This window comes from Cygnus atratus, chromosome 1, assembly GCF_013377495.2.
Source record: "Cygnus atratus isolate AKBS03 ecotype Queensland, Australia chromosome 1, CAtr_DNAZoo_HiC_assembly, whole genome shotgun sequence".
NCBI classification, from domain to species: Eukaryota; Metazoa; Chordata; class Aves; order Anseriformes; family Anatidae; genus Cygnus; species Cygnus atratus.
Window position 1 is genome coordinate 57,282,930 of NC_066362.1, and position 24,134 is coordinate 57,307,063.

The window sequence follows — 24,134 nt, forward strand, 5'->3', positions numbered from 1 at the left end:
CTGTAACAAAACAAAGGGTGTGTTTATAAAAAAAAAATAATAATTCAAGACATCAGGGAGCAGGGGGTCATGTAAAGATTGCAGCTACCACCAGAGGCTCTTCAATACCACCAAGGATTTGTACATAAAACTAGCCCAATCCAACTGATTTCAGGATATATTTGGTTACTCTGTTTCTGCACAGTTCAATGGGTCCTTCTCACAGGTAGTCTGACATCTCAGCCCTCACCAGCCACATTGTCTGTGCCTTCTCGTGAGCCCCAAACAGTGTGCAGGAAGCTGATTAATTCTTGCTGAATTTTCAATGTATTTTTCAATACGTACAGTGTATCATTGATTCAGGATAATATAGCATTTCTAATGCTTATTCCCTTATTCCTCTCCTGCCAATGGCACCCACACCTCCACCCAGCAGTTTGTGGGCATGCAGAGATGATGCGAAATAGTGGTGGCGCCTTTGCACTGTAATACGAGCTAACTAACATCCCTCTGCAGTGAGCTTCCAGCACGCTCTAAGTTACTGTAGGCAGCTGGGAAACATCTGCATCTGTAACAGTTGATACATGGAACCGCCTGAGCTCTGACTCAAGTAAAGGGAAGCGTATACAAGTATATGCTACAGATGCAGAAAGCAAACTGTATTTTCATGGCAAAAAAAATGATCAAACAATATTGCTTAAGAAAGGAATTAACTGTGTCTGGAAGCCTGTCCATTAAATACAGAGAAAGCCAACAACAGAAAAAGGAATCGAGTACTTTTAACTGACATGCCCTGCTTTATCTGCATACCCTGTATAAGTGAAATGCTTGTTATTGTATCTGGTTGGGCACGACATTTGCAATCAATAGCACTGTGCAGCTTAGTGTATGCAAGAAGACAGAGTCTGTGCTCATGAAACCACAGCTGTAAGTTTATCAAATACACTTGTATTAGTTTGGACAGGGCATGTACAATGTTTCTATGTTCCATTCAAATTAAATGTGAGAAGTGACTTTACCTGAAAGATGGGGTACTTCACATAGTTGATCTCAATACATGTACTATCAGTTGAGGGCTTGCTAGACAGCAATGCTTTAAACCTAAACAGAAAGGAGCAAGACTGAAATACCAGCCCAACTATCTCTGTGAAAAAGTATGGCGAAGTGGAAAGACAGCATCAGCTCTCGCAAAAACAGTGCACTGAAATGCATGGATTTGTCACTGAAAAGCATCAAGATTTAGACACTTACATAAAATAAAGTTCGGACTATAACGAAGAAGCCTTTCTTTTGGGAGATTTCAATTTGAAATTTTGGAAAAATATATCTGATATCAGAATGGAAAAAAACACATACAGGAGATTCAGATACTGTAATGATGTATATTACAAAATCAAAAATTTTTTGGGCAACGTGATCATTTAGGAAGAGTTGCAACATTTAAAAACTGAACACCTTATTTGAAGATCAATTTTAGCCTATTTCCATTATGCTGCTTTAAATGTTTTGGAACAAAATATTAAAACAACTTCAGTACAAATTTTAAGGCTTCTATGCAGGCTCAATACAATTGTATAAGAAGAGACAAGAGAGAAAACTGGATAGGTTGCTTTCTTTGATTATCAAAACCTGAAATTCAGACAGTTTTCAGGATAAAAACACATTTTAAATTGATAATTGCAGATGTATGTAAGACAGATACATGCGTAGCAATCTATTTCTCAGAACTAGATATTCCCGTTTGATTAGAAGGTGAAAATGGGAAGTACACTGTCACAAACACAAGCCCTTGTACTTCCTCTTTTCGTAATTCATCCGACCTTCTAGATGTAGTGCAAAGCTTGGCTTATCTATCAAGACCAGCATTTGCTGGATGGTAACCTTTTCCATACCACAACTGCATCTTAATTAAAATATGGATAACAATTGATTTGATCTTAATAGTGTCAAACTCTATTGCAAGCACAATTTAATAAGCTTAAAGCTGAAGTTTGCAATGTGCTTGTACACCTTTAATTATAGAGCTGTGTAAGAATAAGGTTTGTGAGCAGTGTAAGAAAGGAATACACCTGAAGGCTGAGTTGAGCTGGCTGACCCACATCTGGCCTTCTGAGCAAAGGAAACAAACCGTACGTACTGCCTTCTGATACAGCATGACATGCTTTGTAGATATTTAATTTTACTAAAAAAAATGTAAAATCTTGTCAATGAATTGTATGATAGTAACTTGCTTTTCCTGCAGACTGTGTACACTGATGCAAGGCAAGTTTTAGCTGCTCGCAGGGTAAATGATTGCTAAGAATCAAACTATTAAGACTCCTCTATGCTGGATGCAGAAATGGATGCAGCAATGAGCTCCATACAAAAGTGCCTTGGTGGAATGAAGTCAGATGCATGGCCAGAAGCATGCAGCATCTACAGGGTGGGAATCTAGTGATAGGAGCACTTGTTAACATCCTGCAGATCAACCAGAAACAGGCTGTTGAGATTTTCTGATTAGTAAAAACTTGAAGGTTCAGACATTAGCCCTCAAAGAATCTTAGCAACAGCAACAAAAACAAAAATACAAAATCTATTTCTGCTTTTGGTCAAAAATAGAAATATCTTTATATTTTACCTCGGTGATGCAGTAAATAGCAACACTCTATGTGCATAAAATGGTCTTCCTTCCACCAGAAATGTAACATCTGACATCTCTTTGTTGTTAAGAAAATGGGGATCTGGAATAAAAAAATGAAAAATAAAAAACCAAAACACACACACCATTAAATTTCGTTTGGAAGAGTTCATGAAGGTACATAATATTTTCCTGTTTTGACAAAGGAAGACAATAGTGCAAAAGGATGTTGTTTTTAATGAGTGAAGCCCATAAAGCTATTTTGGACAGTCTGAGACAGAAGATCCACAGACAGCCACTTGGAGTTCAGACTAAGGAAATTCAAAGCTTTGAAATTCGTGTCGACCTTTGCTGAGATGACATCCAGCCAGCCCTGCTGCAGGAAGCTGGCACAGCTTCCCAGCTCCATTACCCAAAGCAAACTGTGTCTAAATGCCCTCAGGCCATACCCTCACCCTCTCCCTGGGCAGGACAGCCTTTGTGCCAAGTGGAAGAGAGTCCAGGAACTTGGCTCATGTCTTCTCTAGGTCACATCAAACCAACTCGGGCTCTGTCAGCAGGGCTGGGAGGGCCGTGCTGCCGCGGTGTCACCTCCAGCCAGCCACAGTGGTTTGAGATGTGGACAGACATTTGGCTTTGGGCCCTGGGCTGAGATCCCAGCCTCGTTAGCAACACAGACAGATCTTTGCAGATTTACAGTCCCACTTCCAGCGCATCTGATGATCCTATTGATTTCAGTGGGAGTTTTAGGACAGGCTAAGTTTGGGGCCTTTTATTTTTCTTGTCCTGCCTTCTAAGTCCACATTTTCTTTTGACTTGTGCCTCCTCAAGCACCCAGCCTGCAATGTGGACTTCCCATAGCTCTCCTTAAACAACCAAGAGCATCTCCAAGTCATACTTACCTAAGCGAGAGGTCTGCTTGCGCTTGATTTCAACAAGCTTTGGAATAGGGTAGGGTCCGTAGCAATGAGTGAAAATGACAGACAGCTGCTGACTTATCACTTCGTTCTAAGCAAAAGAAAACAAATACAAGCAGTGTAAACTTAGCATTCAAAGGGAGGTGTTGTATTGTTCTCAAGAGCTGCATGTTTTGAAGCTGAAAAATGTAATTGCTGAAGCTTTATTAAAAATTGGAACTTATAATTATTGGTAATTGTTGTAAACTACAATTCTCATTTAGTTGTTTGTTACATCTCCTGTAGGAAGCAGGTAAAATGAAATGTCCTCTCCTTGGACTACAAGTGTTCTTTTCCCAACAAACTCCGTAGCCCACGTTCCCTCCAAGTAAACAAAGCTCCTTTACAATAGCCTCTTCATTTCATTTGCAAACTTACTTCACTGTAGAATAACTTTTTGCTGCTCTTTGGAAAATGGTCATTGCTCACATTTTGGAAAACCAGAGCTACCAAACAGACGCACAGCTGGTGTACGTTTCTAAGCACAACACTCTCACAAACAGACCCTCCTTTACAGAATGATAGAAGCATCACAGCCTGCCATAGAAGCTCCTCATTTAATCCCAAACATTTCATTAATGTGATCTTATATCCCTGGCACTGGCCTTGGCACCACTTCTCTGAGGAGGCCGCCAGAACCTCACAGGGCCAGGTCTGGTGCCTGGCCCTACTCATCTCTACGCAGGGCAAGGCACCTGTGGGACACTTTCCTAAGCAACTTAAGTATTTGTCAGCCTATGCTGGAATGATAGTGAAACGGATTTAGTGCTTAACTATCTAAGTCACATCTGAAAGCAGGATTTAAAAGCTTTTGCTAACTTTATCCCACTCTTTGCTGGTAACTGAGCAGGTCTAGCCAAGTTCAGTGGGACAAGATGGCTAATTCCTGACAATGGAGTATTTTGTCCTTTAACTGCAATGTTGGTTGGCAATTCCCTTCCACACTGGGAAACTGTGATGAGACACTTAGATATGAGAAGGTTCAAGACGAAGAGAGTAAGCAGGTAAGGGAGAAAAATAATACTAATATAACAAACTGAGGAGTTTAGATGTTATACTAAAATTATCTCCAGGTTTTTAAAGCAGAAAATGAAGCTTTGCTTTCTCCGAGCACATTTCAATTCAGTTCTAAAAGTAGAAATTCCTTAAACCCCACGAGGGATGAGGAGGAACGGCAGAGATACTGTAATGACTCTTGCACCGTATCTAATTAAACAGGGTGGGAAAAGGAAACAAGCTGTGCCCTCATAGGCACACGCTGATGTCAAAGGAAATTACATACACTCACCCGCAGGCAGAAGTTGGCTCCCACTACTACGTCAGACATAATATTAAAAGAAATACTGAGATAAGGGAGATACTAAGAAATACTGATACCAAGAGAAACCATTTTGCACGGCACAGGGAGCAGCCTTCAGAGAGGGGCTCACCGCTGCGCCTCCGGGATGAGGAGGATGCTCTGCCCCGGGAGCATCTCTCTGCTCGGTGTCCTGAAGTCAGAGCTCTGCAAAGCCCTTCATAAAGGGAGTGAATCACAGGGCAAAGAGAAAAGGAAGATTTAAAGCCAGATTTACAGAAGGAAGTGACTCAGCCGTTGGGACAGCTTGGGGGAGAGCTCTAGACAGACAGGGCAGAAAGAGCAATCGCTTCTCTGCTCGGAAGGGCTGTGTCGAAGAGCCGCACTGAGTCAGCCAGGGAGGAGCGCATCCGGGGGGATGCCGATTACCAGCAGGGCAGCTCCGAGCTGGAGGCGGCAGATGCTAAAAAGTCAATAAATGCAACGCAGTATGGGGCTAATGCTGTGTTTCAGAGCATGGGGAAGCTTCTGGAGAGGAAAGGTATAAGAGCAATGCTCACCTTAACCTGCAGTGAATAACAGAGTGACTGCGCTACTGAGGAGAGCTACTGGCAGCTCCCGTCAAATCTGCCAGGGTGCCACTGTGGTTTTAGTGGGTCCGTGCACTCATCGGTCCCAACCACAGCTGAGCCTGGGCAATAGCTTATTAAAACAGACATATATTTCAATAATGACATCTCCTCCTCCTAGGGGCGTCTGTGGGAATGCACTGATCAAAAATCTGGTAGCAAGCTCCCAGCACCTCGGTAGGAGCCAGAGGTCTCGCTCGCTGCGGACCAGGACGTCCAGGTGCACCAAGATCGGGAGAGAACAGGCCAACCCCAGCCATGCAGGGGCGAGAAGAGGATCCACACTTGTAACTCGAACTGGCACGATGGGCAGGTCGTACACTGACAAGCCCAGGGGAGTCTGCTGGCACAGGCGAGGTGCTGCCAGCTCGTGGGGTAACAAACAAGGCACGAACCCTGCCCACAGTGTGCAGACACCAGCCCATTATAAAGCCACCTTGCCACTGACTGCCCACAACTTTGCTGAAAACTGGTGTAGATTAAGATCTAATGAGCTCAAAATGTGACACATTCACGTGAGTGAGGCTTTAAGAACCCTAAGGTGCAGGAGAAAGATGGGACAAAGGGAAAAGTGACAAAAAATGGAAGACCTTAGGATTGACAAGTCATAGAAAGCAGGACCATCAAGCAAGCAGCCATACTGTGCACTGCGGATCTCCAGAGCTCTCACCCAGGACACTGCTCTTGTTTGGCAGAGAAGAGGTTGGAGACCTTTGGTTTCTGTCGATAACATTAAGAAATGCTTGCAGCTAGAAAGCTGAAGCATGTGCTCATTTTGAGTCATCGCTAACAAACCACAGCAAGTTTTCTCCCCAAAAGACATGGAGAGGGGAGCGGTGAGCTATTACAGCAGAACAAGTCTGCTCCCCACACAAACACGCGCGCAGCCAAGCCTCCCGGGGCCCTGGCTCTGCTCCCTGCAGCCTGCTGGCTTCACCAATAAACCGGGCAGAAAGAATCGGCGAAGAGGAGAGATAAAAGGGATGCTTTGTCAAAGGTACAGTCTGTGACTGGATTGCTGGGGAAAAAATCTGCTTTTTCAGAAGCCAAATGTTGCTCTTGGAGCAGGCTGAGCTGGGCTGCCTGTGAAGTAATGGGGAACAACTACGAGGGACCATGACCTGGTGCCTCAGAATTGCTCTGGCAGAGAAGAGGATGTATCCAGCCTGATCAACCTTCCCTTTTCCACAGCACCCATGCCAAGAAGCTCCGAAGCTGCCCTGGTTGCCACATCCACCCCATTTAAGCGCTGAGCATAATTCTTCCCTGTTTATCCATCCCCCTACCAGCTGATTGTGAAAGAACAGCTGTAGGAGCTCTCTGCAGCAGTTGTGGGCGGTGATATTAACACCAGAGGAGCAAACCCAAGTTTGTTTTCTTGCCACAGTTTGATGTTGAAAAACATTTTGCCTGGATGTGTGATGCCAAGATCTGGAGCAAGGCCAGCTTCCTCTCAGACACTCAGGAGCTCATGAGCAACTTCTATTGCGGGAGGGGAAAGAAAGCTTGGCATAGGATATAATGAAAATATTTACCTAGCCATGGGGTAGTTTATAAATAGGCAAGAGGGAACAGGGAACAGCGGTGAATCTTCTTAGGAAGATGGTGCTTCCAGCAGCATTGGTCGATGAGCAAGCAACTTTGCTTTGTAGATACAAGCAGTCTCCTGACTTAAAAGCATTCCTCAGAAAAGATCCAAAGGAATTCCCCACACTTGAACTGTGGGGGGAATTCATAAATCCTCTTGAAGCAAAGCTGAAGGTTTTCAAGTTGCCAGAGATGAATAGTTGATTGATCTTAGAGAAGGTGAAGAACTGGGTGGAGGGTGCAAGGGCACCTTTTCCTGAACGCATTTCTGATGAAGGTCTGCAGCACGACTCAGGACAGGCTCCTCCAGACTTAGGTCCAAATGCTGGAGAAGTGTGCTTCAGTTCAGCTTACCAGGTTCAGCCTGGCCTCGCCATTCTGGGATGTGGTCCTACAAGGTCCTGAACACAGCTGGGAAACATCAAAACAGTTTTCTCCAGTACTTGGGGAAGTTGTGTGTCATCTTGGTGGCTCATGGTCCAGACTCTCAAGGGGAAAACCAGGTTGGCTTTAGCAGTTAGGCTAAGGTCTTGCCCTTTGACTTCCCAGTTTTCTGAGATCAAAATTTGCATCACTTGACTCCTCTTCGAAGGTTCCCACACTGATTCTCCCTCGACTGCTCAAACCTCAGTGGCTAAGACTCTTGACTGATCTACAGACATCTTGCTACCTCCACCCGGTTGCCCTCTACAAGTTAGGCTGCTTTTCTTTACCAATTTACGTGTATGTGTGCCAAGCCCTCAAATTCCTCTACCACAAAGCCACAAAAACAAACACTCCCAGTGTTAAGCAGAAAAATGACACACTTATTCTGGGCTCGGTGTCTGGCAGTTAATGCACATCTCCCCAGCAAGCAGAGAAACCATGCATGCAGGGGTGCTGGCAAAGGTTTCTTTTCTCTCCCTGGTCCTGAGGATGCCAGGAAGACCCATCTCTACAAAATACAGAACAGCAGAAGTGCTGCTTCCAGTCACCCGTTGTGCACGTGGTCCCCAGCTGCTGTTACAGCACTGTTGAAGTATCAAGATGCCCCAGACCCACTGAGGAGTCACCCATGAACTTCCTTCCATGACAGGCTGGGATTGCCTTGAATTATTCCTGTATTTATGCTCCCCTCTTCCCATGAAGAGCCAATAAAGGGTAAAACAATAGAGGGCTTTTCTCAGACCTCCCAGGCTTGAGCACTCAAACTTTGCTATGAGACTTTGTTCGCCATGTCTCTGAATCTTTGTCACCCTTCCCTAGGTGTTTCCACTACTGTCCTCCAGCGTAATTCACTTTTGCCAGCTGCATCCAAACTGATTAAATGCCACTTTAGAGGGTCACTCCTAGGTGATTAAGCAGCATACACATAATTAATATTAGTCAACAGTTGCAAAGGTAGGGAAGCCCCAGAGGTTGGAGATACAGTTAGAGGCAGTGAACTGCATAACAAAATGGGTTTTGTTAGAGCCAGGCTCAAGTCCTTCCACTGCAGATACAAATGGAAAGGAATTAATCACAGGTAAGGCACAAATGGACCCTTCAGTTAGCTCTGGGAAAGCTGCCAAGCCTCCCTTTCAAAAGACTCTTTATATCACAGCTGTGCATTGTATGTAAAAAGCTCCGATCCCCAGGCACAGTCTAATCCCTGGGTGAAAGCCCAGAAAAGGGCAGGTGTCACATCCATGGCATTCATTTATTGTAAATGAAGAAATGGCTCCTGCCTCTGGCAGGGAAACATTTTAGAAGGCAAACAGAGGGTAGGAAAGAAATCAAACCTGTGTTAGTACGAAGCCGAATCTGTGTTATGAAAACACAACACAGGGTTAACAGTCTGTTATTAACATGCCACTCAGTACCTGGCGTTCACATCTCACACGGAGAATGCACGACGTACATGTGTGGATGACTTGCGTCCTGGTTACTCTGAACTGTTTAGACATAGAAGTACTACAAATGACAATGGGCAACATTACAGATCACTGCAACTATGTGAGCACAGTGAAACCTGCCTTAAGAAATCACTCAAAGTCCCAGCCAGAAGATCAATCACTGAATACAAGCTGGGCATTAGCTGGCACACAGAAGGTTATCAGCCACTCCATGGAGCCTGTAAGCAGGCACTTTAGCTTCATGGAGGGAGGTCTTCAGGGTTATTTCTAGTGCTGGTTTTGATGTGCCTGTCTCCTCTGTGGAAAGTCCTTTTTTTTTTTTTTTTTTTTGCATTCAAAACATTTCAGTTATTGGCCAAAATATTCCGTTTCCAGGCATTAATTTTTTCAAGAAAAGTAAAATATTATGTGGAGAACAAATATTCTAATGAAACTTGTCATTATAATAAAACCTCAATTTTCCATTGAAAAGCTGTTCCACCAGAATGTGAAAGTTCATCCACCATAGAGGGGTCCTTCCTGATCTGTTTCCAGGTAAGAGAAACATGCACAACCAAGAGAAGGTTTTTCTCTAGAAGCTGAGCAAGACCCACTGCCTGCCCACACACAGGGTTCACCTCTCCCCTCTTAACCTAGGCCCTTCCTGCAGAAGAGGACAGTCTGGTGCCACACGGCAAACCCATCTTCATTAAGCCCATCAGAACAAATATTCATGTAGGCCCACTGTGACGCAAGGGACAAGAAGGGGAATTTTTTAGCTCCATCTTCCAGAGATGCATCATGTGCAGGCTACAGGGAAAGATGATGTTTGCTGACCACTGTGTCTGGACTTTGTAGAACAGAAGCACAAACTGAGTCTGTTGACATTACTCTGAGGAACCTCTTCCGGTGTTTGTTTTAGAGGAATTAAAACCAGAAAGACCATAGCAGCAAAGAAACAGGACATCCATCTCAAGCTTCAGCTTCTGAACATTTTGCTGCAACAGAGCAGGCAGGTGTTTCAGGCTTTCCCACTGCTTTTTGTTTGTTGGAGCCATCAACATTTTTTTTTAATAGTTAATGCACTCGTGACAGAGGCTACATGCTGCTATTTCTGAAAGGATGTATTAAAAAATATTTACTTTCTTAGAGATTTTGGATTCCAAGTGGCTAAGTCACTGGTTAAAGAGTACTTTGGCTTTTAAATTATATAGGCCAGGTTTCTCGAGATACCTACATGCCTGAACCTGTTTGGAATTTTAAAAACTGTTTATTGTTTTAAATCCTTATTTGTTCTATATAACTGTCAACACAGGGCTGTTATTCCAACAGTTCGACCTTCCAAAAAAGTCTGTGCACTCCTGCAGGTTTCCTCTATAGATGCATTTGTAGTGTGTGTGAAACTTGGCATGAATTTTGAATTCTGAGGAAACATCTTTGCAAATAGTTTCGTGTGTCTTTCAACAAGCCTTAACGCACAGTCTAATCAATGCCTTGCTAATGGGCTAATTTTTAAAATAAACTACCTTGTCACTGACAGAAGCCTATGGGAAGGATGAACACTACTGAAGAAGGGCGATGAAGGACCTCCCAGGACTTCTCAAGTTGCTTTTGCCTTGGATAATACACTAGCAGGAGTACTTGCAGTCCTAAGCCAAGGTTTCCTGGCGTGAAACACCTCTGGTGTCAAGCAGAGCTTCAGACAGCACTTCAGCATGTGCACTTAACACATGTGGACTAACACATTCAGCAATATGTTCCCACAAAGGATCCAGAGTCCTGGCAAATAGCGGTTCCATGCCCATGCTGTAGGGGGAAGGCAGAAAGTTGTACGAGAGATTATTTGGAATTAAAAGATTCTTATTTTTCCTCCAAAAATTAGGCCAAGGACAATTTGATCTAAATGGCTGCACACAGAAAAAGCAGTGGATGAAACTGGCTCACAACCCAGTACTGACAGCAGCAGCGCTGGCTGGTCTGCATGGATGGAGCTGGGTGATTTTAATGATAATTCAAGCTCATGCTGAGCTCCACAATGGAAACCTAACATCAACCTCTTCCAAAGACCAGATGTGTTTAACTTCCAAGGCTGTGGTTTTGAGTCCCTCTCTCTTCAGGTTGTGGAAACGTCCACCAAAACAGCTCCAGCATTTTGGTAGACAGGGGGATGAAGAAGCATCCCCCACATTCAGCATGCTAGCCTCAGGAGATCCTCTTTGCAAAAATAGAAGAGCTCACATAAACATAGATGTTCTCTTCCCCTTGACTGCTGCCCACCAGCACGAGGGAACGGCCATTAGCTCTGCCTGCTGTCACGTGTGGATAACCTGCTCCACCTCAGGGCTGGGGGCAGGCCTGAGCTCCCCGTGCCTGTCCTCCCTGGTGGCCGCAGCTGACCTGCTGGCCCTGCCTCAGGCACTACAAGCCTGTAAATTGGGGTGCTTTCTCCACACCGCTCTTTTTAAATTCTCTGTTTGGGGGTGGGGGGGGAGAGGGCAAACTCAGCACTGCAGGCAGCCTGCTAGCACAGCCACTCCTCAGGCAACTGCAGTGCTCTGATGCAGATTGGGAGTTTCCTCAGGCCATGAAGAGTGCACCACAGATACTGACAGGCAGCGGTTCGGTTGCATCTTCCTATCTTCTTCTGTAACAAGACCTCCAGTGTCATCTTAGCTTTGAGGGACTCAACCCTGCACTACACAGCAGCTGGAGTTTAGCTCAGGGCTCCTCGCTCTCAGAAGTGTCTCTGCAGCTTTTGTCACACACAGCCCTGTCCAAACCACTCTAAGCAGGCTGTTTACGAGTTTGTCTGCCTCAGAGATTCAGTTGGTCCCGAACTGGCAGAGCCTTTTCTCCTCATCTGGTGGCTCACATCCCTTGGCGAACCACCACAACTTCATTGACAGTCTTAGTGTTAGGTTTGAATTTTGCCTACTCTTAGGAAAGTACCCTGAACTAAGCTTTCCACGTCCTTCCTACCACCACTGCCTTCTGTGGTCTTTGGTTTGGAGCTGGGCTGACTGCAGGACAGCAACAGGGGCAGAGCCATCTGCCTGTTCTTGTAGCTTTGCCTCGGCTGCACGGAAATACTGTCATTCCTCCACACTCAGTCTGAGCAGCGCAGCTGATAAAGACATTTAAAGGCATGAAAGGAAATGAAAGCGCTCAGTCCCACTGGCAGCCACCAGGAGCTGGGTACTGAACCCTCATTTGTGCCTTTAGAAGTCTTCTCCCAGGGCTTCAGTGCAGCAGCGGACGACCAAAGTGCAATTTATTAACTGCTCTTCCCCTCTTATTTCACAGCTTTAGGAGAGGCAATAAAACCAAGGACTTCAGCTTAGCCAGTTTTGCCTGCTTTGCCAATTTTTGTTGCCAGTCCGTGTTCCACCATCAGGGCTTCTGAAAATTTTGTTTTCTTTTTCTTTCTGGCGTTTCCTGGCATACAAATGGGAGCTGAGTGCCTCCCTGCCAAGCTCCAGGACACTGGCATCAGTGCTGGTGGCAGAGCTTTCAAGCAAACTCTCACAACTGAACCTGAAGGACAGGGTACAGGCATTTTACAAAACATCTATAAGACAAAAGGGATTCCTTATACCCGGTCCTGTTCTTATAGATGATGCTTAGTTTTTCTTTTGTCTTTTCAGTTTTTTAATATTTGTCCTTTTTGCATATCCTGGAAACCAGCACAAACCTTATGTCCCAGTGCAGAGTGGAAGCTGCGGGCAGGCCTGCTTCCTATTCAGAGACCTGCCCTATGTTTCTGTGTGAATTTTGAAGTCTGTCAGGCCAAATTACTCAAATTACAAACTGATGTCTGGCTTAGCCAGGCTGTCACAGCTTCTGAAGCTGAGACTGTCACTCTGTCAGGCACTGAAAATCTACCTGTTTAATTACCTCAGTTTCCCTATTTGTAAAAGGGCAATAAGATCTTCTGTATCTCAACTCATTAATATTTGTAAATTGTTCAGAGACTGCAGGATAGTTGGAACTACATCTAGGAATGCAAAGTGCCATTTCAATCAGGTACAAGTTGCTATGTAATTAAAATATACTGAGCATCATGATATGTAGCAAATGGGACATCTTGTTTCATATCAGCCAAGAAATGCTAAGTGGCTCTGTGCTTTCTAGTTGCATATGTTGTACTTTTTGCCCTGAAAAACTCATTAAGGAAATGTATTGGGACAGACTGTGATGTTTAGCAAGAGTTATTATGTCTGTTGAAGTTCACGGCCCACGGGGAAAAGGATGTCCATGTGGACAAAATTCCTCTCACCACAGCTCTACAAAATGCAGAGCTTTACAATTCACTGTAGAGAGGGACATGAACCACAGTTACAGTCCTTCTGCACCTCTTAAAGGAGATGTCCATTCTGTGGGTATATAGAAAGAAGAGTCTCAGCACTCAGCCCTCCCAGAGAAAAGAGCCTTAGAATCTCAGTTTTCCTTGGCTGCCTTCTACAGAGTGACCAGGGAGAACTTTTACTGGCTCTTTCTTCTGCAAATGAATTTATTCTGATTCCTTTCAAAGGGCTGCACAGAATCCGTCCTCATTTCTTTCTCTGAGAGCTTTCTGAGAGGCTTTTTGGACAAGACTGTGGCAATAATTCATGCCATTTGCAGACAATTTGTAAACCCTTACAGTGTCTCAGAATGATTCATTATTTTTCTAAGAATATGAAGCAGTTTATGTGTGCGCGTTTGTGAATATGCATGCTCATGAAAAGTGAAGACAGGCCATTCCCCTAGGCCCAGAGGTGGGAACAAAGATCAGCACAGATTTTTTTCTTTATACTATTTTTTTTTGGATATATCAGTTGCTTCACCCCTCTACATTTTAGCTTTTAAGTGAACCCAAAGCAGAAGGCAGCAGTCTTATTTGCTGCTATGTCTCCTACAAGACACCCTGGAAGACCCAGTCTAATATCTCCCAAAGGTATGATCCTATGTAAGAAAATTATTCTAACAATGATCAGCTACAAATACATTATCTTTGGCTTCAGCCACCCAGGAGAACCACAGTTACAGCAATTCCTCATCCTAGATTACAACGCCTAAACTTAATCTCTGTTAAATTTTCAATACGATTAGTTTTATATCAGCTTTCAAAACAAACAGCACCTTGCTGGTAGTTACTGCATGAACATACATTAACCCAAGCCAGTTCAGAGCAAGGACTCCACAAATCCTAGGATTTGGAATGATTTCCTAAAAGATATCTCTAGATGTTTTCCATAAATACCTATCCAATACAAACCGATCCCAAAGGGAAAGTTCATGGGAGGAAAAATTTGAACAACTGCTGGAACAAACATTCAGCATTTGCACAAGACTGCACTCCAAGCCCTCTTTTGCATCAGGATACAAGAAATAAAACCTTGTAGGCTTTCACTAGCTATACTATGTCTGGAACCCTTTAGTATTGAGTGCATACATCAGACCTCCCTCCTTTCCGCGTTATTAAGGTTATTGCTGCAGGTGCTAAAAAAAAAAATTAACTCCTTGCTGTTATATATAGAGTTGGGTGAGAAACGTTAACTTACTTCCCAGTTAAACAAATAGAAGACTGTACCAACATGCACAGCATGTGATGAATGCTTATGTGATGAATGCAAAAAAACCTAACCTTCACTAGATAAGACATTTTCCTCTCCTTGCTGGCCCCATGATCCTCCCTTTGCTATTATACTTGCATACCTAATGGTATCTCCCTCAAAAGGCTTTGTTAGTCTGATATGTCTGGCTAAGAAAATGTCAGCTGAAAGAATAAATCTGGGAAGGCTGCAAGTACAAACACACAGAGGATTCTAAAGAATTAGTCTGTGTGCGCGCTTGTAGAAACCAGTCTCCCCACAAGTTTAAAAGTCTAAATCCCACATGAAGGAATGAGAAAGTCATGTGAGAAGTTAAATAAATCCAAAGCAAACACGACTATTAGCTTTGTTGCATGGTCCTGTAAAACAAGCTGGGTAAAGTTAGTCTCTGGGTTGTTTTGGTTATCAACATCTCTTGCTGTACTGCAGTTATCCTGGTGACTTTAATTTCACCGCTATGCATTAGCTTCTGTTGTCTCTCCAGCTCATTGTTAACATCAGTATTAAGCTATTCTAGCAGGAGATGTGATTAGCTGGTGTTTTTAACCCATGCTTCCACCGTGAAGAAATCTGAGATACACAACACAAAAAGTAATAATCCTATATGGTCTAAACAAGCTTTGGAGCAACTGTGCAAAAACAATATTGCAAGATTTGTTTCTTACAGGATCAGCATGAGGCTGATTTCTTTAAAATGCATAATTTATCCTACCTTGCTGGCTTTCAGTATCTCAAACATCAGAGGCAACCCCTGTGTGATGAGCTCCTCTGTGTACTCTTCTTCTTGAATGGACTTGAATTCCTTTAGCAAGCACTGGATGAGGGGTCGCCTGTGCTGCTGGAAGGATGTTCGCAAGGACTCCAGCCATGTGTGCAGCGTCCAGGGAACACCTAGGGATGGAGGACAGAGCTCATTCTCAGCTCCAGAGAAGGATTTGCCTTTCTGATATTTCTACCTTTACTTATATTAATGTTAAGACTTTAAGCAAAAACTGCCAAATAACCCTAGAAATCAAATTCCACCACCTAATTTATCCACAACTGAGAAAGTGGATGGTTATCAAGACATCCCAGACCTAATACGCAGAGGCTCTCCTCCTAGTGCTTAGAGAAGACTGTGGTCTCTTTGCTCATCTATCCTTCAGCTTCTCTGCTGAGACTGCCAATTTGTGGTAATTGCTGTGGTGCTCTGTGATGCAAAACCCTTTTGGAAACTAGATTTACACTAGCTCATTTGTTTGAATGCAGCCCTGGAGAGCCATTAAATGGTAAAAAACAGATTTTGGTCACTACCCACCTGTATTCAAAGTGGTGGTCTTCAGATTACAACTTTCTTTAAGCACTACCCCATGTCCTTTACTGATCATTACTATTTCCCATAAACAGCACTGGGTGAGTTAAGCAGATCAGCCTTTTCAAGCACCCATTTGTCATGGCAGAACCACTCTCCAGGAACTTAAAGGGAAACGTTCCCATGCACTGAATGAGAAAACACGCAAAGCTAATATGCTACTCCAGGCGTTAGGCTGGATGTGCCCTAGTTTCTCTTCTTGCGGAACAGAGTGGGAGGAAACGTTAAGCCCAGGGTTTGGCAACAAAAGGTTTTTCCTTCCACTTCAGCAAATGCCCAGCACCTTGAGAGCAGCCCTGGTGCTCTCATCTCGCTCAGCACCAAGTGCTTTGTCTGCTCAGCCCTCCTGGAGAGCCACTGCTAAGACCCCACGCCCTCACCCATGCAAGAGGTCTGCAGGGCTGGAGTGCTGCACCATGTGGAGGCACGCCAGGCACCCTGACCTCTCTCTGAAGGCAAATTAATGGGGATTGGGCATACATCAATGGACACACAGCCCAGACTGATTCCTTCCGTGCTCCCGACCACCCTCGCTGTGGGCAGAAGCGGACTCCCAACAAGCTGGTATGATGCTCAAGCCCCATGCTGGCACAGTTAGACACTGAGAAGCCAGTTCACTGCTCCTCCCCTCAGAGGCTTGCAAACCTCGGAAAAGAAAGGATTTTTAACTGTGGACTGCATTATGGCAAAGTGCAGAAGAGGAGCTGTTGGAAGCAGTCTGCAGCAGACAAACACTGCCCCAGAGACCTAGTTAATACTCCGCCAGGCAGCAGTGAAGATGGCTGCTGGTGGAAACAGCTCTGTCCTGCAGAAAAGTGACTCTGAGCAGGGTATGCTGTGGAGCTCAAAAAGGCCAGGAACCTGCAGGATCCCCCATCATGTTCCAGATGGGGGTCAGAGAATGAGGGGCTGCTGTTAGCATGGGTCTGACATACGATTTGACATGAAGGGTGGATGCCTGTTTTGTACAGTTGGCATAGGAAGTGGGACACTTAAGTGGCTTGAGAGATGCTCCAAGAGCCTTGGCACTAAACCTGGGCTAACTCAACTCACTTCCCCATCCTTATCCACAGACTCACTGGGAACCCCCCTGCTATTATCACTTCCACAGGAGTTCAGGGAGGTGCAACTGTGGTTGGTTTAAGGAACAGCACACAAAAGACGCATGTCTTACAGTGGTATCTGTGAGGAGGGAGAGAAGAGAAGGTTCCGGCACTGACCTATACTCCGTATGTCAATGGTCACATCCACGTATCCGTGCTCGGCACTGTGGTACATGGCCTCCTTCAGGGCTTTCAGCTTGGCCTTGCTGTTGCGGCTGGCGCAAAGTGGAGCTGCTGCAGAGTCAGGCAAGTCTGTCCCCTCAGCCAGGATCTCCTCCAGTGACAGGATATCGCTCTTTTCCTTCTCTGGCTGAGCAAGCAGCTTACGGAAGACATTCCTGTCAATCACAGCACGATACAGAGAGGGAGAGAGGGAAAAAGAAAGAGCAGGAGAGCAGAGTTAGCGGCGATGCTTTTTTTGTGCCCGGGATACTTGCTGCAGCATGACAGGTTAGGACACCTATCCAGCAGGCAGGTCAGAAACTACTCCAATTAACGGACTAGCTTACAACAGTCCCAAGACAAGCACCACTCCTGCTAACCCACCGGCAATGCCTGGACCACGACTGCAAGACGCTGCTGTAATGACAGCAACAGTACAGATGTCATACAAGTGGCAGCATCTTGTGGGAACACAAAACCATGAGCTAAACGTGACGCTCACGTGACTCATGACTTCTGGCGCTTGCCCCACCATCGGGAAAGGCTGAGTTGCCTTTGAACAAGCTCGCAGGACTTTCACCAAGGAGGCCACTTGAGAAGGGAGCTGTCTGGAGCTACCGAAAGCACCACCACTCAATTAACACTCAAAGCAGTCTGGGAAAGCCAGAGCAACTAGACATTCAACGAGGCCAGTCAGGGCAGGTTCAAGCACTTGTGGGACTACTCTGGCTGGGCCATCAAACAGCAAAGCCCAAATTCAGCCACAGACTTAGTACCTTCAGGTTCATACCCGCATAACCTCATCAATATCAAAGGAATCGCTCTCAGTTTCCATGGCTGTGAGAAAAGAAACCAGGCTGGCCCCCAGCCCACCTCCCTCGTATTCCTCCCTGCACTTGCTCAGAATCTGGCACGGACTGGCAGTGGGGCATGGGATGTCCCCAACAAATGAGTGGTTTGGGAAGAGAGGGAAAGAGGAGGGAGTCTGTGTGTGTGCTGTATAGGTAGAAACATAAAATCCAGTTCTCAGAAGTTGTGGGTCTGTGACATGCACAGGCTGCAGCCAAGCCTCAGAGTCCTCAGGAGCTCAGCTCCCACTCAGACTGGCTGGCACCAAGGCCTGAGCAGTGAATGTGAGACTCCAGCAAAAAAAAACCTGTCCTCTCTGTCCTCCCAGAGATCCCTCACAGGCTCCAGATGGGCAGCATTGCTTGAACCCGCCCTGACATGCCATGAGCATGTTGTTAGACTGGCAGCTCTTCTCTAAGCAAACAGACGGTAGGTACTGTCTCTAACCTGTATCTATGTTCCTCTGGATGGCTACAATCAGAAAAGTAGGAATGTGAAGATCAAAATACTAATCCATCGTACTGCAGTTAACTCCTGAATATTGCAAGATCATGCATGCCAGGTGCTCATTTCATTACTGTCTTTAAAAAACTTCCAGCATACGTACAACATTAAGGCACACAGGACTTTACAGTAAACACAGATGCAGAAACTCTGTTCAACAACAGTGAAGGCTGCAGCAGTACAGACACAATCCGCCCCAAACCTCAGAAATACGTCAACAAGAAATTCAGAAGGAATGTCTTTGGCATTCCTTCCTGCCATCACACCAGCTCCCGTTTAACAGACATCACATTGCAACACACCATGTAGAGTCCCCTTCCATTTTTTTAAAATCAGGTATTAAAAAGCAGTTTGTACCACCAACTGGTTAAATTCACATGCCAGCAAAAAGCCTTACATCTCTGCCCAGTTGGCGACATGTTTAATTGCTCATGCAGAATTTTCACCCATCTGCTCAAACCAGACTCCCAGGCAAGAAATAACCACGTGAAGTATGCCACTAGACTTGTTACCACTCTACCTGTGTCCATGTGCAGCAGCCTGACTGAAAGAGTTCATGTCACCTTGTGGAGTCATGGAAATGCCATTCCTGTACATTGTTCCTATCATGGGATCAGCTCCTCGCTCCAACAGCAAACTGACCAGTTCAAAATTTCCTGCAAGTTAAGAGACACACATTTACTTCTTTTAAAATCCACTATTTGCTCATCTTAATTCACAGATCTCGACTGAAGAATTTATTACAGAGGGAGGAGAAAGTTCTTACCAGCAGCTGCTGCCAACTGTAAAGGAGTTTCAGAGTAATTTTCTTCTCCATGCTCCAAGGAACCTTCTACCTTTGCTCCAGCATCCAACAAGAGCTAGAAAGAAAATTCACCATTTAGAGCAACTGGGGGGGTATCACAGTGTTCAGAGCTCATGAACAGTGACAAATGAGAGTCTAATGCTTCTTGTTATCTGCAAACCAGATACGATGGAGACAAGTGACATGCACATTCTGCTCACTCTCTCACAGAGGCAAATTGATCCCTTTTTTAGCTCGTTTTACACTGTCAAGACACCAGGAGCACTAGCGTCCAACTTCAGAGCCAAAAAAGTGTAACCCAGCATTTTTGAATGGGAAATGGGGATAAGGTCGGTGTTAGGAAGTAATGCACTGAAGATGGATATACTGAAAATTAGCTCAACAAGGAAGCTCATCCTTCCTTCGTGGTCTAATAGAAGCCCAGCACCATCTTAAAGTGGAGCAGATTTCATTTGCCTCCATCTTTTATATAAAGACATGGCCAGAGAAAGGCAATTCTTAAGGACAAATCGCAGCAATGAATCCGAAAGCTGTGGTCTCCATCAGGAACACTTCCACATGAATAATAACAACGCTGAAAACAAAAGTGGCCAAAGACAGCAGGACGGAGCCTGCCCTCCAGCCCCTCTTGTCCATTTCTCTCATTAGGCTTTCATAGTTTTGGCGCTTCATTATGTGTGCTATAGACACAGATGTTTTGAAGAATAAACCTTCTCGACTTTTGCGATGCCAAAGCACAGAACCAGCATATCCCACGCAACGCCTTGCTCGGGTAAGGAGACTGAGTGCTTCTCTCCCTTTGGGACAGAGCGACGGCTCTTGCTGTCTGCCTCTCCCCCACCAAGGCAGCCGTTTTGTGTTTGTTAGAGTATTACAGTGTAAGAAAGTGTAATGAATGAATAAACAAACACATAAAACAAGTGGTCAGGAAGGAGCACAAGGAGTTGACAGACTTTCTTTGGTGCAAGTTTGCTTTAAAATTGTCCAATTTAAACCTCATATTGGTTAAGGTTTGAACACCGTATTCATTATATAATAGGTTTATTATATATCAGTACACTCTAAAAGAAGCAGAAGTAACCAATATGAGTATGACAAGAGGATACTGGTTTGAGATGAATGTAATTATAACTAAAGAGGAGAAACAAAAGAATGAGATGCAGGTAGGGAAATACAATAATACCTGAACTACAGGAATATGTCCATGCAACACAGCAAATGTCAGAGCTGTCCAATGGCGGGTCTCAGGGTGGACGGATGGGTATTTATGAGCAGTACTGACAACCTACAAACAAATTAAAGTTATTTTTTTAAAGAGCTATACGTAAGAAAATTCAACCTGCCTGAAATCCAGGCACGTGAGGGAGTAGGTAAAATAGAAAACCTGGGAAAGGTGCTTTATAAAATGATTGGTTTCTTTTTTCCAGCAAAAATTTTCTTAATACTAAAACTGTTCATGCCGATTTGACAGCTTGAATAGAGTTCATACCAAATGAAGTCTTTTTACCAACTACTGTAGCTCCATCTAAACCACTGGCCACCAGATACTTTTGCACAAGGTCAAAACATCCACAGCTGTTTACAGCAGCACACACTAGGGAAGCAGGGACGGATCAGGACGCTTACAGCTAAAGGCTGCTCCCACTGTCTTCTCCAGACCATGTATTGACAGCCCCAGCTCTTGGAATTGCTTCTGGCCCAAAGGAATTCTTTCCACATAAATCAGCAGGACTTTTGTTGTTGACATCAAGAAAGACACATCCCAGTCCCTGCCCTAGAGTTTCCAGCAGTACTTCCAGGCTCCTCCTCTTCCACCAGAGGAAAAAAGGTGACTGAGAACAGATGGGGCAGAGTGGCGTTTCACAGATACTTTAAGAAAACTCCTTTTTACTTTTTTCTCCTGTCTGAGTTGAGTTAGAACAAAGCAGGGTGGCTACAGTTGATAGAGATGCAAACTATATCCTTAGGAAAACAATAATGGTATTTTTCACATTGCTCCTTCCATTTTCTGTTTTAGTGCCTGTTTCCTCTAATGGTGACATTGGGGAAGATGAATAACCACTCTCTACTTCAGGTTCCCTGTCTTAAAGTAAGGGATATTAATATTGATGAGGTTCACAGAGATGGAACAATCTAATGAACATCTGCAATCTGAGCTTGCACACTCAGATGGAGTGTGACACTAAAATTCAAAATCTTATTATTGGTCTTTGAAGGAGGACTAAAATCAGCTTAAAAGATGCACCATCTCTCTGCCTCATCAGCCAGCTATGCTTTCACTATCCTGTCTGAAGTAGTTTTACCCATGTAGGGGAGTGTGGTCAGTTATTAAATGCTTGGTTGCATTAGCAGATTGCATTTCCAAGTGCCACATGCAGCGTTTTGCTAGAAGCATACGATCAAGCCCTCAGTCCCAAGAACAAGGGATGAGGATAAAATCTGAAGAGCCTGTGCAGATCCCACAGCTTGTGTGAGGAGCAGATCTGCACCGGTGTCTGGTTGCAATGCTCAGATTTGCCAAAGAGAGAGTCAAAGTGCCTTTCTCTCTTTTGCAGCCCTGTAAGGACCAGTGCACCGTGAGCCCTGGTGCCGCAGAAGTGTGCAGGGGTCTGGGTTTGCTTAGAAGGAAAAGGATCAAGCAGCTTGAGCCTTCGGGTTTAGGCTGGGAAGCAAGAGCAGCAGAGGTTGAGAATGGCTATCACGGTTCAGTGAGACACGTGTCCAGCTCGTTCTCCTCCAGCATGGATTCCCACTGCTGTTTGGGGCAGCCCACAGCAAGCAGCAAACAAAATGAAGTCATTTTAACTCCTTTGCTCCATTTTTTTTTGTCAGAATTCTTTTCAGTTGACACGGTGTTTGCAAAAGACCTGTGGCTCACAGGGCTTTTAAAGCCTCAGTCGAGATTTGCTGAGCAGCCACAGGTCCCACTGACTCCAGAGTGAATTGCAGCTTCTCAGAACATCTGGAAATGAGTCCATTTTCACTAAAGATGGGCAATCAGAAAGGGAGGCACCCAGCATTTGAGGCTACTTTTAGAAACACACATATATAACTGATTTGCAAAAAGAAATAGGGAAAATGATGCAGGCACCTGACAGAGTATTTATTTTCGTTCATGGCTGATTTGCCTTTTTTTGCCATAATTGCCCAATTTGCACAGTTGGTTGTGGTGTGCACAAATCATCTTCTAATTGCACACCATAATTATTCACAGTTCTTGTCCCAAAGTGTTTTCATTTGATTTTAGAGCAAACACTCTACAGAAATGAATCAGGGAGGCTCAAATTCCTCACTGGAGCTGTACTTTCGGATGTCAGCAGTTTCAGGACGACAAAACTCTTTAAATTTGCATTTGGTTAAAGTCTGGAAGATTATTGGCACAACTGGGAGGACTGGGCTTTCTGCTCCTGATGAAAGCCAAGTAATGCCCTCCTACCTATGAGCCACAGACTCAGAGCAGCATGAGAGATCAGTCCCACGTCCATCCAATCTTTGATCTGTCTATCGAGAGTGCAAACAAGGGCTCAAGTATTCAATTATTGCCAGCTCTGAGGGTGGTTTACTTGAATTTTGTGAGGGAAGAGGTGACAGTGACTTCCATAAGGAACTGAACTGAAATCATCAGATGATTTCACGTAAGCCACCGATCAGCAATCGTGGCTGATGACTGATAGTAATGACTATCAGTCTTGTGCAGGTGACATCTATTTCTACTTTTAAATTAATTTTTTTAAAAGTGCAAAATGCCTGGCTGAAAGCAGTAACTACAATTTATCAGCTCGCTCAAATCCAAACAGAACAGATGGAACACAGATAAGTGAAGCAGACAGCTTAATCTACTCATGACCTCCACAAATTGAAACTGGAATCATTAACAAATAATTCTTTCATGGATTTTCAAACGGCTCTTTAAAATGTACATACCTGCATTGCACGGAGCTGGACCACAATCTGTTTGGTGGACAGATTGTGTAAGTTTATGATGTGCATTCATCAAAGAGACGTTTACGTTCTGGAAGCTTTAAGCTCCTCATCCAACAGTTTTCAGCCCAAAGCATTTTATAAAACAGAACAGTGGAACTTACATTGCACTTCTGTGCTGGGGATGCTTAGACAGAACATCCCAAGGCATAGAAATGCTCAAGGTTTGGCAGGCTATCAGATGGGTATTTCTTTTACCCTCTTGATTTTAACTCAGCTGAGATTCAGGGAATCTTTCCAATACCATCAGAGCTGTGCTCCATTGCTAGTGCTAATGCCTGTATTCAGTTGCAGTGTGCAAACACAACTAAATCAGTATTACCTGTGGGGTAAGCCCGATGACTTGCCCCTTTCTGTGCATTGAATCCCAATGTTAACCTAATGCAGTCTGATTTCACTATTCATTTCAAGTGGTGCTGTCCCAGACAAGACAATTTTCTTTTATTTTTAATTCTTGGGATTTTCCTTCTGCTACTGTTTCAGGAGGTAGTTTAAGATGTAAACAAATAACAGAACAAAGATACAACCAACAAAAAGTCCTCACCTCAGCATTCAGATCTGCTCCAGCATCTAGCAGCATCTGCACCATAGCCTCATCACCCCTGACACAAGCATACATCAGTGGAGTCATGCCCTAGTCATTTTTTGGAGTTAAAAAACAAAGGAATTGACAAATTTAACACAAAACTCTTTTCATTAAAAAAAAAAAAAGTATATATCATCAAGACTAACAGTATGTATTTAATGACATCCATTATCTCTGTTACAGACATGTCTCTCAGACTAACAAAGCAAACCATTTTGTAAAATCTCCATTTTCACTGTCACTTCGTTTTTTTTTTGTTTTGTTTATACATTATCCTTGTC

The 24,134-nt window shown here is 44.3% G+C and overlaps 1 protein-coding gene across 3 annotated transcripts in view; it reads right to left on the minus strand.

Moving 5' to 3' along the window:
• ABTB3 (ankyrin repeat and BTB domain containing 3) overlaps nucleotides 1-24,134 on the minus strand; it is a 166,234-nt gene that overhangs the window by 8,358 nt on the left and 133,742 nt on the right. For all 3 annotated transcript variants that reach the window (XM_035569243.1, XM_035569245.2, XM_035569244.2), the window contains exons 6-14: nucleotides 23,812-23,901; nucleotides 20,470-20,571; nucleotides 19,248-19,341; nucleotides 19,002-19,137; nucleotides 17,084-17,304; nucleotides 15,225-15,403; nucleotides 3,499-3,604; nucleotides 2,597-2,699; nucleotides 999-1,080 (exon numbers count right to left, since the gene is read on the minus strand). In XM_035569243.1, the coding sequence (XP_035425136.1) occupies nucleotides 999-1,080; nucleotides 2,597-2,699; nucleotides 3,499-3,604; nucleotides 15,225-15,403; nucleotides 17,084-17,304; nucleotides 19,002-19,137; nucleotides 19,248-19,341; nucleotides 20,470-20,571; nucleotides 23,812-23,901 (1,113 nt within the window). The remainder of the gene's footprint in view (nucleotides 1-998; nucleotides 1,081-2,596; nucleotides 2,700-3,498; nucleotides 3,605-15,224; nucleotides 15,404-17,083; nucleotides 17,305-19,001; nucleotides 19,138-19,247; nucleotides 19,342-20,469; nucleotides 20,572-23,811; nucleotides 23,902-24,134) is intronic.